The sequence below is a fragment of the Chiloscyllium plagiosum genome, chromosome 6, assembly GCF_004010195.1.
Source record: "Chiloscyllium plagiosum isolate BGI_BamShark_2017 chromosome 6, ASM401019v2, whole genome shotgun sequence".
Classification (NCBI taxonomy): Eukaryota; Metazoa; Chordata; class Chondrichthyes; order Orectolobiformes; family Hemiscylliidae; genus Chiloscyllium; species Chiloscyllium plagiosum.
The window spans coordinates 62,105,305-62,118,432 of record NC_057715.1 but is presented as its reverse complement, the minus strand read 5'-3'; the positions used below and the strand labels follow the sequence as shown (position 1 = coordinate 62,118,432).

The window sequence follows — 13,128 nt, the reverse complement described above, 5'->3', positions numbered from 1 at the left end:
TTAGGTCCCATTTGGAGTACTGTGTCCAGTTTTGGTCCCCACTGGCTGAGGATCCTGGGATTGTATTCATTGGAGTTTAGAAGATTAAGGGGAGATCTAATAGAAGCTTACAAGATAATACATGGCTTGGAGAGGGTGGACGCTAGGAAATTGTTTCCGTTAGGCGAGGAGACTCGGACCCGTGGACACAGCCTTAGAATTAGAGGGGGTAAATTTAGAACAGAAATGCGGAGACATTTCTTCAGCCAGAGAGTGGTGAGCCTGTGGAATTCATTGCCGCAGAGTGCAGTGGAGGCTGGGACGCTAAATGTCTTCAAGGCACAAATTGATAAATTCTTGATGTCACAAGGAATTAAGGGCTACGGGGAGAATGCAGGTAAGTGGAGTTGAAATGCCCATCAGCCATGATTGAATGGCGGAGTGGACTCGATGGGCCGAATGGCCTTACTTACACTCCTATGTCTTATGGTCTTATGGTCTAATAACAATTAGATAACTTCAATTTCCAAATGGGAATGTAAACTCTGAGGAGGTGTTAACTCAATGGGCAACAAGATAGATAGAGTACAAAATGTTGATATGTGCAGTTATCCACTTTGATGGTAAGAATAGAAAAAGCAGGATTTTTGTTAAGAAGGCATGTAGACTTCTAAATGTTACTGTGCGTAGAGTCTTGAACGTACTCATGTCAGGAACTTTAATGTTATCTAGCAGTTTGGAGTCTTGCTACAATAGTAAATGTGAGACTACACCTAGAGTACTATGTGCAGTTTTAGTTTCTCTATAAGAAAGGATATACTTGCATTGGGTTCCTGAGATTGCAGAATTGTTCGAAGCTAAAAGGCTGAGTAAATTGGGCCAGTAACTTCAAGCATAAAATAATGAAAGACTATCTTATTTGAAATATACTGGACATGAAAAGGGATTGGCACACAAAATCTAAAACACAAAGAGCAGAGTATCATGATAAGGAGTTGATCAATGGACTGAAATGAGGAGAAATGTTTTCAAAGACTTGTGAATCTTTGGAATTCTGTACCCAGCACTGATCTTTTCTTCTTTCCTTGTCTACTTAAAACACTGTGTGATATTTTAAATACAATTGGCACATTTAAGACATGTGATTCAGATAACAGACATTTCTACAAATATGAAAAAGAGAAAACGGATGATTTGAAGCACGTTAAACTTCAAAGTCCGTATTGTTTAATTGTAGCAAGATAATATCAGACTGTAGTGTAACAGCATGAACCACTGTTTAATCTTCAAGGTTAGCTCAGCTATCTTGCACAAATATGAGGCTAAATGCAAGCAAGAAGCTTTCACATTTCAAAATCATAGGTATTGACATATTTGTGATTAAGCAGCACAATTACATGTGTACAAATTCTCCCCTGAAAGTCAAGGTGAAGAGAACCTAAAGTGTCAAGACAATGGCAACACACTACAATACTGCATTAAACACAGGACAGCACAATAAATATCAGTTCTCAAATAAATAAATTGAAAAGCCTCAGATATTCAGAATAAGTCCTGATCAGCAGGAGGTGTAGTGAGGAGATAAAAGAAATGCAGGCTTCAATATACTGGTGAGGAAATAGAGATTAATGGATGGTTGGGAGAAAGCTTTAACTTCGTCTAAAGGCTCAGAAAATGTCATAAACCACAGGGGTGAAACCTGTGTGCTTTGCAACTGCCATTTGAACTGTACTTTCATTAGCCTGTGGCAGTATATAAAGCATATTTTAGACATTTTGTGCAAATGTGGGATTTAGTATTCAATGTGTTTGAAATGTGATGATGCTTTAAAAAAAGTGAATGTTTATGGTTTCAATAGAAGAGCCTTAACCCGATTTTACCAAGATTTGTCTTACCCTATTTCTTTTTTCAGCAGAGCTGAATTGGATTGCAATTTGGATTTTTATGCCTTTTTATATATATCCTGGTAGAATAGAGGATGTCAGCAAAATTGGGTTATGAAATCAACTAGAACAGAATCTCAGCAGAAAGAATATTACAATCAAACCAAATTGACTAAGATCTTTCAATTTAAATGCTCAAGTGTCTAATTGAACATATTTGCACGGTAGTTATCATTTCTTGCCAGGTCTGCAATTAGAGTTAACAACAATAATTTTGGTTCTTTCCAACATTTACAGATAAGACTGAATATATTAGTTAAAATATACAAATCCTCTGAATACAATTGCTCAGCATTAAAAGGAAAGTCAACGTATACTTTATATCAGACAAGTGATAATGCATTATTATACCAAAAATTGTTGTATTCCATAAACATATGACTTTTGATAGTAGCAGTTTATCATTGTCTGACAAACAATCGGTAGTTTGTAAAATTAGAAGATGACTTTGTAAATTGAGTTTTCAACTCTAAGGCAGGAATAATTGAGCAAAGGAGTCATATTCCCAGCAAGAAGCATCACATACCCATCATTGTAACCACCGTCATGTCGAGCAGAAGCAAAAACGTCCATCTCAATTAGGTTGTCCTGCAAAGTCTCTAGGAATGTCTGCTTTGCTACATTTCTACATTCAGATGGAAATATGAATGAAGCCAATGAGCTGCATATGTATAAAATAGTGAATGGAAACAGCAAAAATCAAAATCAGCAAAATGGCCAACAAATTAAAAATCAGACATCAGTGCAATGACAGGAATTATAGTGGCAGAGAAACTACTGATGTCCTTTTAAAACATGCTTTCAGAACAGTCATTTACTGGGTTTAAGGTATAATGTAAAATGGTTCAGATAAAATTACTTCAAATGAATGGACCCTAAAGACTAAGCCTCATATCATTGGCCTGGAGTCTCTACATGTTTTCTGCCCAAATAGCCATACAATGTGGATAGAATTCACTGAAGTAATGTAAAATAAATGCTGAATTTAAAACATAAGTGAGTTATGCTTGTTTCAACTTGCACTTATTTTAGTGCCATCCTTTATGCTTGTTCATAAATCAATTTGCACAGAGCAGTCCCCATCTTAAAAAAATTCCATGTACCCAGATCGGAATGGTAGATTTCCCCTGATTCAGGCTTTTCAGCGATGCACATCATACCTTGATTGAAATTTTGGGTGTGCAGGTACCTGTGGCCACATTAATCCGTTGTTAATGGCCTGCAATTCTCACTCAGATCTATTTCTCACGCTGATGAAACATCTTATTTTAAATTCAGTTTAGATGTCCAATTGATCGGATTCTGCTACACAAGACTGGTGACCAGGTGACTAGCCTGGTTTTTGAGAAGAAATTACCTGAACACCTTTAATTGACCAGTTATTGATCATAACTGATATGATAATTTGATTTGGTGATTCATGGGAGATTTTATGCATGGGGTACTCAACAGAGTTTGCACAGAAACTTGTGCCTAACTTCATCTTCATAAAAGTGGTGCAGTGTTCAGCCGATTGTTTGTACCCCTTCTAGAAACCCCAGGCCATTATATAAACGGAAAACAAACATTGCTTAGACATGTTGCATTTTGTTAGTTATTTACATGGATTTTCACAAACATGGTATAGAAATATTCTACAATTTTACATTTACAAATGTTCAGTGTGCGATTTTCTAGAATATGAATACTAAACAGCCACAGCCGCTTAGGCCACAGTATTATATTAACAATGCAAGAAGCCTACCTGGTCTCCAGGGGGATGTTACTGTTGAGGAGCCAGTTGTCCTGCATATGGGCAGGATCCTGTATGCTGGGAGGTGGCTCTGGAGGTGGTGGAAGGTCGGCTGGGCAAGGACTGGGGTTACTGCGTGTAGTGAAGTTCCCCCTGTTCAAAGAGTTAACCGAGGAGGCATGAGGATGGTTTAGAGTATGGGTATGCGTCATTGCAGGTGGAGGTGTTCTGAGCATTGAATGATTCTGCGAAGGATTGGCCAAGTGATCTGAAAAAAACAAAATTGGAGAGATAATCTTACTGAAATTATCTGGTAGTTCACTGACACTTTTACTTGTAAATGTTTTGATTGTGAATACTAGAGCAGATATATGCTCCTTTTGACCGGCATAGGCTAGCATTATCAAAAGTGCAACTCAAATGCAGAAAATTAACTGTCAGAAATAAACCCACAGCTAAAACATCTAATCAACTTATCAACAGAAGTACAATTCACCAACTTTTAAATATTGCATTTTTTCTTAGGGGTTTTTTAAAAACACAGCAAATGTGATAGATTACTTATTTAACTTGCGTACTTGCTGAGATGTTTACTCTGATCAAATAGTTGTGTCAGTATCTCATAATACATGGGCACAGATGTATGAGGTGAAGATTCTGAAAGGGTTACTGTTAAAAATTGCATTAAGCTCCACCCTATCTAATGCTGTCCTAAGGATTTCATTGGGGAAAGGCTGGATAACTCTGAATCTCAAAAGAGATGGACCTACCATTTGGCTTTCCTGATAGTCTTTGTAACAATATCAAGCATATCAATGTAACTTATACTCAATTGCTAGTATGTAATAAACCACATCTAGCTTAATAGCCTCTTTTCATTGGACTACCAAGTGGTATATTGGTTCAGTTGGTAAAACAGTTCATTTTAGGCAAATTAAAATAAAATTCATTGTTTTCCACTGAGATAATTCAATTTCAAATTAATTTTAATTTGCTCAATGCAGTGTATTAACATGAAAGCTAAGCAGCAATACTACATTGAAAATATCGCTTGTTTGCAGAAAGGTCAGTTTGCTTTCCGTTCACAAATGTTTCCAGACATGCTGAGTTTCTCCAGTAATTTCTGTTTTTGTTTCAGATCTTCAGCATTTGCAGTTCTTTGTTTTATTTTATGCTTTTATAGAGTCATTGAGTCATGGAGATGTACAGCTCGGAACTAGACCCTTCAGTCCAATTCATCCATGCTGACCAGATATCCTAACCTAATCTAGTCCCATTTGCGAGCACTTAGCCCATATCCCGCTAAACTTTTCCTATTCATATACCCATCTAGACGCCTTTTAAATGTTGTAATTATACCGCCCTCCACCACTTCCTCTGGCAGCTCATTCTATTCGTGCACCACCCCTCTGTATGAAAACGTTGCCCCATTGGTACTTTTAAAATTTTTCCGCTCTCACCCTAAACCAATGCCCTCTGGTTCTGGCCTCTCCCACCCCAGGTAAAATGCATCTGCTGGTTTGTTTTCAAGAAGGAGATAAATATAGTTCTTGGGCTAAAGGGATCAAAGAGTGTGGGGAGAAAGTGGAAACAGAGGACTTAATAGAATGATCAACCATATCTCTTTACCCTATCCCTAAAAAGATGATCAACCCATGTCTATTTACCTGTCCCTCATGATTTTATAAACCTCCATGAGGTCACCCCTCAGCCTCTGATGCTCCAGGGAAAACAGCCCCAGCCTATTTAGCCTCTTACTCTAGTTTAAATCCTCCAACCCTGGCAACATCCATGTAAATCTTTTCTGAACCCTTTCAAGTTTCACAACATCTTTCTGATAGAAAGGAGACCAGAATTGCACAGAATATTTAAAAAGTGGCCCAACCAATGTCCAGTACAGTCACAACATCACCCCAACTCTTATACTCAATGCTCTGACCAATAAAGGTCTGAATTTTGAATTGCGATTAGCTGTAGAGCACTTCCTGCAAGGAAGAATAGCTGAATGACCAAGTCAAAAGTGAAGTCATGAGTTTATGTTTTTATAACTGCTTTTATCCCCCAATCTAATGTAAACATAGACATAGGTACAAAGCAGAAACAGGGGCAAGCCATTGAGCCCTTTAGTAAGATCATGGTTGATCATTCTATTAAGGATAGGGTAAATAGACGTGGCTGATCATTCTATTATGTTCTCTGTTCCCACTTTCTCCCCACACTCTTTGATCCCTTTAGCCCAAGAACTACATTCATCTCCTTCTTGAAAACAAACCAGCAGATGCAAGCACATTTTCTCAAACTTGTTCATCCATTGCACATTCCAGCTTGCCCAAACTACTTTGGATCAGAAGTTATCCTTGAACAGAAAGACAATGCCTACACAGACACATATCCCTTTCAGTTGTATACATAGATAACTACTTACTCCTACTTGTAAACTCAGGCTAACAAATGTTAATGCCTTTGATGCAAAATCTTTTACTCAAAAAGACACAGTTCTGTACTTCTAACAATTTGATTTTTCAACAGCATTATTTCAGAATTAATGTTATAATTTATATATTTTGCTGTATCTTGAAATGGTAATTTGTAACCTCAGTGTTAACATACTTCAGTAGAGTGATAAGGCTGGATTCTTGCTCATATGATTCCTACTTAATTTAGAGAACAAAAGATGCTAGTGTGATCTTTTGAACATGACTTTAGTCTACTTATTTCAGGGACCAGCAGTTACTGTGGAATCACACATGTTTTTTCAACAAAAATATACTTTCCCAAAATTTTCCCAATACATTTTCCAAATGTATTAGTTGGAACATTTAGGATGATGTTAATCACAAGGATATAACAGTGCATACTGTCAAACAAGCACTCAAATTACTCCAGTGATGCCCCATTATCTTGTCAAGATCTAGCAAGGAGTGATATCAGTAAGATGACCATCTTTGAAAGACACCGAACAAGAATTGGGCACACATACCTAGCCAATTTGAGATTGATTACATACTATTCATGCATTGGCAAGCCAATTGGTGTACAGGATGCTTCTGATACTGCACAGGAGTTAATAGTTACTAAGGGATAATTCGGCATAACATTTAACAGTCCAAGATGGAGTAAGAAAACCAAAGTGAGAAGGACAACTACAGTCAACAGAGGAGAACAAGAGACATGCATCTACTCAGCTAGAAGTACGAGCTGGTATTCCATTCTGAATCAATGTCATCCACTAATTTCATAAAGAATCATTTTTTTCTACTTGCTTTGATAGACAATAATATCAACAATGTAACAATTCTGTGAAGATTGTGAAAACATTGTTACACCTTAAATAGTCATGTAATTCATCAGCCCATTGTATTGGCTCTCTCAACACATTCCATAATTGTAATAGACCTAAGACTGACAATTAAAATTAATGTGAACCTCAAAGCTTACATTGGACTTCATTGCAAACTGTTTCACATTAATGAGTATTCATGGAATGCAAACATGTATCTGAATCTGACAAGAATGCCCGACATGCTGCAAACACACTGCACAACTTTACTGCTCTATCTCAACCTGCTGTGGGGAAATTGAAATTCTAGATCCTGCTTAAGTAGCTCCACACCTCACACTTCCCAATGTGTGTGTTTTATAAAATTCCCCTTGCTCCTCTCTCTTCCTTTCTTTCTCACTATCTTCCACTTCCTTTGTTTGGGTTCAGTTATCCCAACATGTTGTATCTTGCTTGATTTGAATACTGAACTTGCTGTTGACTTGGTGAACAGCACACTGCAGTACACGAGCTTATAATGAATTAATTTCAGCAAACCCAGGATTCTTGTTGTGCATTTGAATTTAGTAACTAGATTGTCACCCAGCGGTTTACTTATTTACAGAAAGACAGAAAAATAAATATTAAATCGTAGCTGAAGTTATTAATCGACAAGAGGTTTGAATGAACAGTAGACAAATAAATGAAGCATATTAAAAGAAGACAGTAGGTATACGTTTGTATATTGATTACTATTTAGTAAATATAGAATTTACAATCCTTTCTCAAAAGGTATTCCTGCTTTAATTTTCTCAATAAACTGAAATGGAAGCCCAGTCCATGAGTAAACTTACTTAACATTTAACAGCTAACTGATCCACAGAAACCTTTTCTGCCTCTGCCTATTAAGCTTCAGAATGTTTCCTAATTTGGCCAAGTCGGCTTCAGACATATCTTCAAAACTGTTTTCAATACAGATTAACTAAATACATTTAAGATCTATCCTTATTATATTAGGTGATTAACTGTTTTCAATTTTCAAAATGATATTAGCTCATATAAATACAGCTGTCAATTATACACTTTTCAAAAATATATGACTGTGAATTAAATTATTTAACCTTTTCTAAAAAGAGCTATGAAGTTCCACTGCTTAAAATTGACTTCACATTAATAAGTGCATTTTGAACCAGATAAGTAGGACAGTCCTGCAGTGTAGTGGTAGTGTCCCTACTGCTAGGCCAGAAGTTCTAGGTTCAGGTTCCATCTATCCAGAGGTATATCATAACATGTTTGAGCAGGATAATTAAAATTAAGCTGGCTCCTTTGAGAGCAAAGCTACAAAGAGTAATGTTAACAGTTTAGGGTTCTTGTGATGTAGTGGTAGTGGCCCTACCTCTGGGTCAGAGGGTATAGTTTAGAGCCCCATTTGCTCCAGAGGTGTGCCATAACAACTCTGAACAGGTCAAATAAAAATATCCACCAGCTAAGCAGGGACAGGATGAGAACATATATATGTAAAACAAGTTGTGTATTTGATGCATTTCTGAATTGGGAACATAAATGTGTAACCATGCAAACACTAAGACAAAAGAATAAGAAATAAATTACAGGTCATGTGCATTTCACTCATGTATAATTGTGGGTGAATTGTAGCAGTTGGTTATCTGCAACTATGTACCTGCAGCAATGAAGGAGAGCACACACTATTTGTGTTAGAAAAGCCAACATTCATGGCAGATGTGAGGTATCACTAAGAATAAGTGGAATAGATACCTAATATTATACCGGAGGAAATCAGCTACACCTCGGAGAAGTTATGTTAACTCCTTCATCTGTCAATGCAAGATGAATTTTTCATGTCATTTAGACTTATTAATAGCGAGTTTTGAGAAGATTTGTAGCTCAGATTGAGGTTCTGGATGTAGGTTTGCTCACTGAGCTGGAAGGTTCATTTCCAGATGTTTCCTCACCCTACTAGGTAACATCTTCAGTGGGCCTCAGGCGGAGCACTGTACATGATTCCTGCTTTCTATTTATATGTTTGGGTTTCTTTGGGTTGGTGGTGTCATTTCCTGTGGTGAGGTCATTCCTTTGGTTATGTCATTTCCTGTTCTTTCTCTCAGGGGGTGGTAGGTGGTGTCTAACTCGATTTTTTACTTGATAGAGTTGATAGATTTATTAATGATTGCAGCATTTTTAGTTCTAGTGCAAAGAAATTCAACTCAATAATTAATATAGTACAGGAAACTAGAAAAATGTGCTGTTTATTCCAACTGTGAACAGTAATGAAACAAAAACAACAATTACTGGAGAAACTCAGCAGGTCCGGCAGTATCTCTGGTGAGAAAGCAGAGTTAATATTTTGAGCATAGCAACCTTACTTCAGTGACCCTGCTGAGTTTCTCCAGTGGTTTCTGTTTTTGTTTCAGATTTCCAACATCCACAGTTCTTCATTTTGTTTTAGTCAGTAAACTGTAACAACATTTTTAAGGTTGATTTGTTCACTACCTGATCTGATGCTCCAAGGTACTCCAGTCTTGAGGGGTACACAAATAAGCTCCCTGCAGCTAATGGTGCAATGCAACCAGATGTCAGGGCAAATATTGCTCTTTGTTAGTTTATTAGAGGAATCAGTGATTTAACCTCTTGGGTGGGCGGGGTTAATTTCACTTGTTTAGGACTAATTTGAGTCAACATGGTCATATGCATACTACATATATCTGTGTTGGGCCTGGAACGTCCATTATTGCACTAATTTTGCCAGTGAATGGTGATCAATTTCACAAAACTAGGGTGAAGGATTCCATACTTTTAGCACAACTTATGTTCAGTGCAAATCAAATTGTAAAATCTTTTCCCTACTTTAAAAGCCACATCCTAGAAGATGGCCTGATCCTCAAAACTGGCGAACACTCCAAGGATTATTTCTATACCATTAGAATGTTTCACTGTTTCTGGAAAGCTTCAAAAATTCTTCTGAGTGCAATGACACAAAATTACATGTACTAATGTTTTGTTAATTTTAATTTTTCCTTAAATTACTGAAGAACTGAAAAGGTTATGTTTTTGTTTTATTCATTCATGGAATGAGAGTGTCACTGGCTCGGCCAGCATTTATTGGCCACCTCTAATTGCTTAGAGTGCAAGTAAGAGTCAACCACATTGCTGTGGGTCTGGAGTCACACGTAGGCCAGACCAGGTAAGGATGGCGGTTTCCTTCCCTAAAGGACATTAGTGAACCAGATGATCTTTTCTGAACAATTGTCAATGGATTCAAGGTCACCCTTAGTCTCTTAATTCCAGACTTTCATTGGATTCAAATTCCACCACCTACCATGGCAGGATTTGAACTTGGGTCTCTGAATTAACAATCCAGTGATAATACCGCTAGGCTGTCACCATTAGAATTAAAAAAAAATGTTTCCTATATATTTTGCAAGAAGGTAATTCAGAAATGGATTGGCAAAGATGATGGATTGAATGGTTTGTTTTAGTTTCAGGATAAATCTTTTTCACCTGTTTTAATCAAACTTCCCCCAAGTTACCATTCAAAATATTTTTTTTAAAAATGGATCTTTTCTTATAAATTGTGCTTGGCAACACTGTAAAATAGTGCTGTGTCATTTTGCATTGGCCAATAATAATAAATTGGAATAGAATCCCAGTGATGATCAGGGGAGCAGGTTTCAAAACTCACACAATGTTGTGCACAACTTGTGCCAGAATTTCCAGTTGATCCCAAAGTAGGAATGTTATCACATAGGTTTTTGTGCTTTTGTTGTTCACACAGATTAAAATTGGTGGAATGTGAACCCATGTGGCAACTAAAAATTAAAAGATAAAATAGTTGAGACTAGGTTAAAAGTAAAAAAATTCCACTGTTGTGTTTTCTGCAGCCATGGGATTAGGTCATAGAAAGTGTGATACTTGTGGAATAGAATATTTTAAATTTTCAGAAAATACCACAGAAACAAACCAATCTGTTCCAGCACTTAGGCAGCTGTGATGTAGTAAATACCTGTGGGGCCTTAATAATTACAGCAGATGTATGAAAGAGAAACAAAAACATATGAATAAAACAATTAGATAAACAAAAATAGAAGGGACAAGCTGTTTGCTTTATTCAGCAACATGAGTTTGAAACTTAATTGTAAGCAACTTCCCATTAATGTTAGGAACAATGCTGAAGAAATGTATGTTGTGTTATGGACTCAATTTGACACAAGATGGTGAATAAAAGGCAACAAACATGGTGAGTGTGGAAATAGATTGTAATAATAAACAACATTGTTGATAGAGTCGACTCAGCAGTTCTCTTTACAGATGTTGCCTGATTTGCTGTTTCCCCTGAACTTTTTGATTTTGTTTCAGATTTCCAGTACCTCGAGTTTTGTTTGTGCTTTTAGTTTTAATGGAAAGGTAAGTTGAAGTGTCAGCTTAATTAAGGGATGAACAGAAAAATAGTCAGTTCAAATGATTTGAAGGAACACAATGACACTTGGGTGAAATTAACATCACTGGAATCAACTAGGATTGTTGGAGAAGCAAACATTTGAATTAGGCATGGTGCCTTTTGAAAATGAGGAGATTGAGTATTTTAGTACTGAGTTGTTGCTCTGACCACTGGTGCTTGCTACAATCACAGCTGCATTTCAATTGTAACTCAGCCTTATGCTGCAGTCACTCTATGACACAACTATTATGTTGCAGGAAATCCAGGTAAGTGATATTAGCTGACCTCATATTTAATTGCAATATCATAGAGTCATAGAGTTGTACAGCATGGAAAAAGACCCTTCAGCCCAACCCGTCCATGCCGACCAGATATCCCAACCCAATCTAGTCCCACCTGCCAGCACCCGACACATATCCCTCCAAACCCTTCCTATTCATATACCCGTACCGATGCCTTTTAAATGTTGCAATTGTACTAGCCTCCACCAATTCCTCTGGCAGCTCATTCCATTCATGTACCACCCTCTGCATGAAAAAGTTGCCCCTTAGGTCCCTTTTATATCTTTCCTCTCTCACCCGAAATTTATGTTTTCTAGTTCTGGACTCCCCCACCCCAGGAAAGAGACTTATCTATTCATCTTGTCTCCTCCCCTGATGATTTTATAAATCTCTATAAGGTCACCCCTCAGCCTCCAACCCACCAGGGAAACCAGCCCCAGCCTATTCAACCTCTCCCCCTAGCTCAAATTCTCCAACCCTGGAAACATCCTTGTAAATCTTTTCTGAACCCTTTCAGGTTTCACAACATCCTTCTGATAGGAAGGAGACCAGAAATGCACACAATATTCCAAAAGTGCCGTAACCAATAACCTCCCAACTCGTGTACTCAATACTCAATAAAGGAAAGCATACCAAACACCTTCTTCACTATCCTATCTACCTGCGACTCCACTTTCAAGGAGCTATGTACCTGCACTCCAAGGTCTCTTTGTTCAGCAATACTCCCCAGGATCTTACCATTAAGTGTATAAGTCCTGCTAAGATTTGCTTTCCCAAAATGCAGCACCTTGCATTTATCTGAATTAAACTCCATCTGCCACATCACATCTACCACTCTGCCCTCATCAATCCTCTTTGTTACTTCTTCAAAAAACTCAATCAAGTTTGTGAGACATGATTTCCCATGCACAAAGCCATGTTGACCATCCTAATTAATCTTTGCCTTTCCAAGTACATGTACATCCTGTCCCTTAGGATTCCCTCCATCACCAAGGTCAGGCTCATTGGTCTACAGTTCCCTGGCTTGTCCTTACCACCCTTCTTAAACAGTGGCACCACGTTAGCCAATGTCCAGTCTTCCGGCTCCTCACCTGTGACTATCGATGATACAAATAACTCAGCAAGAGGCCCAGAAATCACTTTCCTAGCTTCCCACAGAGTTCTAAGGTTCACCTGATCATGTCCTGGGGAGTTATCCACCTTTATGTGTTTCAAGACATCCAGCACTTCCTCCTCTGTAATATGGATATTTTGCAAGAGGTCACCATCTATTTCCCTACAGTCTATACCTTCCATATTCTTTTCCACAGTAAACACTGATGCAAAGTACTTGTTTAGTATCTCCCCCATCTCCTGTGGCTCCACACAAATGCCACCTTGCTGATCTTTGAGGGGCCCTGTTCTCTCCCTAGTTACCCTTGTGTCCTTAATGTATTTGTAAAGACTCTTTGGATTCTCCTTAACTCTATTTGCCAAAG

General features: G+C 37.8%; 1 protein-coding gene across 12 annotated transcripts in view; it reads right to left on the bottom strand.

Moving 5' to 3' along the window:
• tenm4 (teneurin transmembrane protein 4) overlaps positions 1 to 13,128 on the bottom strand; it is a 660,982-nt gene that overhangs the window by 241,521 nt on the left and 406,333 nt on the right. For 9 of the 12 annotated variants that reach the window (XM_043691653.1, XM_043691652.1, XM_043691657.1 and 6 more), the window contains 2 exons: positions 3,667 to 3,922; positions 2,449 to 2,547 (listed from right to left, as the gene is read on the bottom strand). In XM_043691653.1, the coding sequence (XP_043547588.1) occupies positions 2,449 to 2,547; positions 3,667 to 3,922 (355 nt within the window). The remainder of the gene's footprint in view (positions 1 to 2,448; positions 2,548 to 3,666; positions 3,923 to 13,128) is intronic. The other 3 variants (XM_043691660.1, XM_043691661.1, XM_043691664.1) reach the window with 1 other exon arrangement.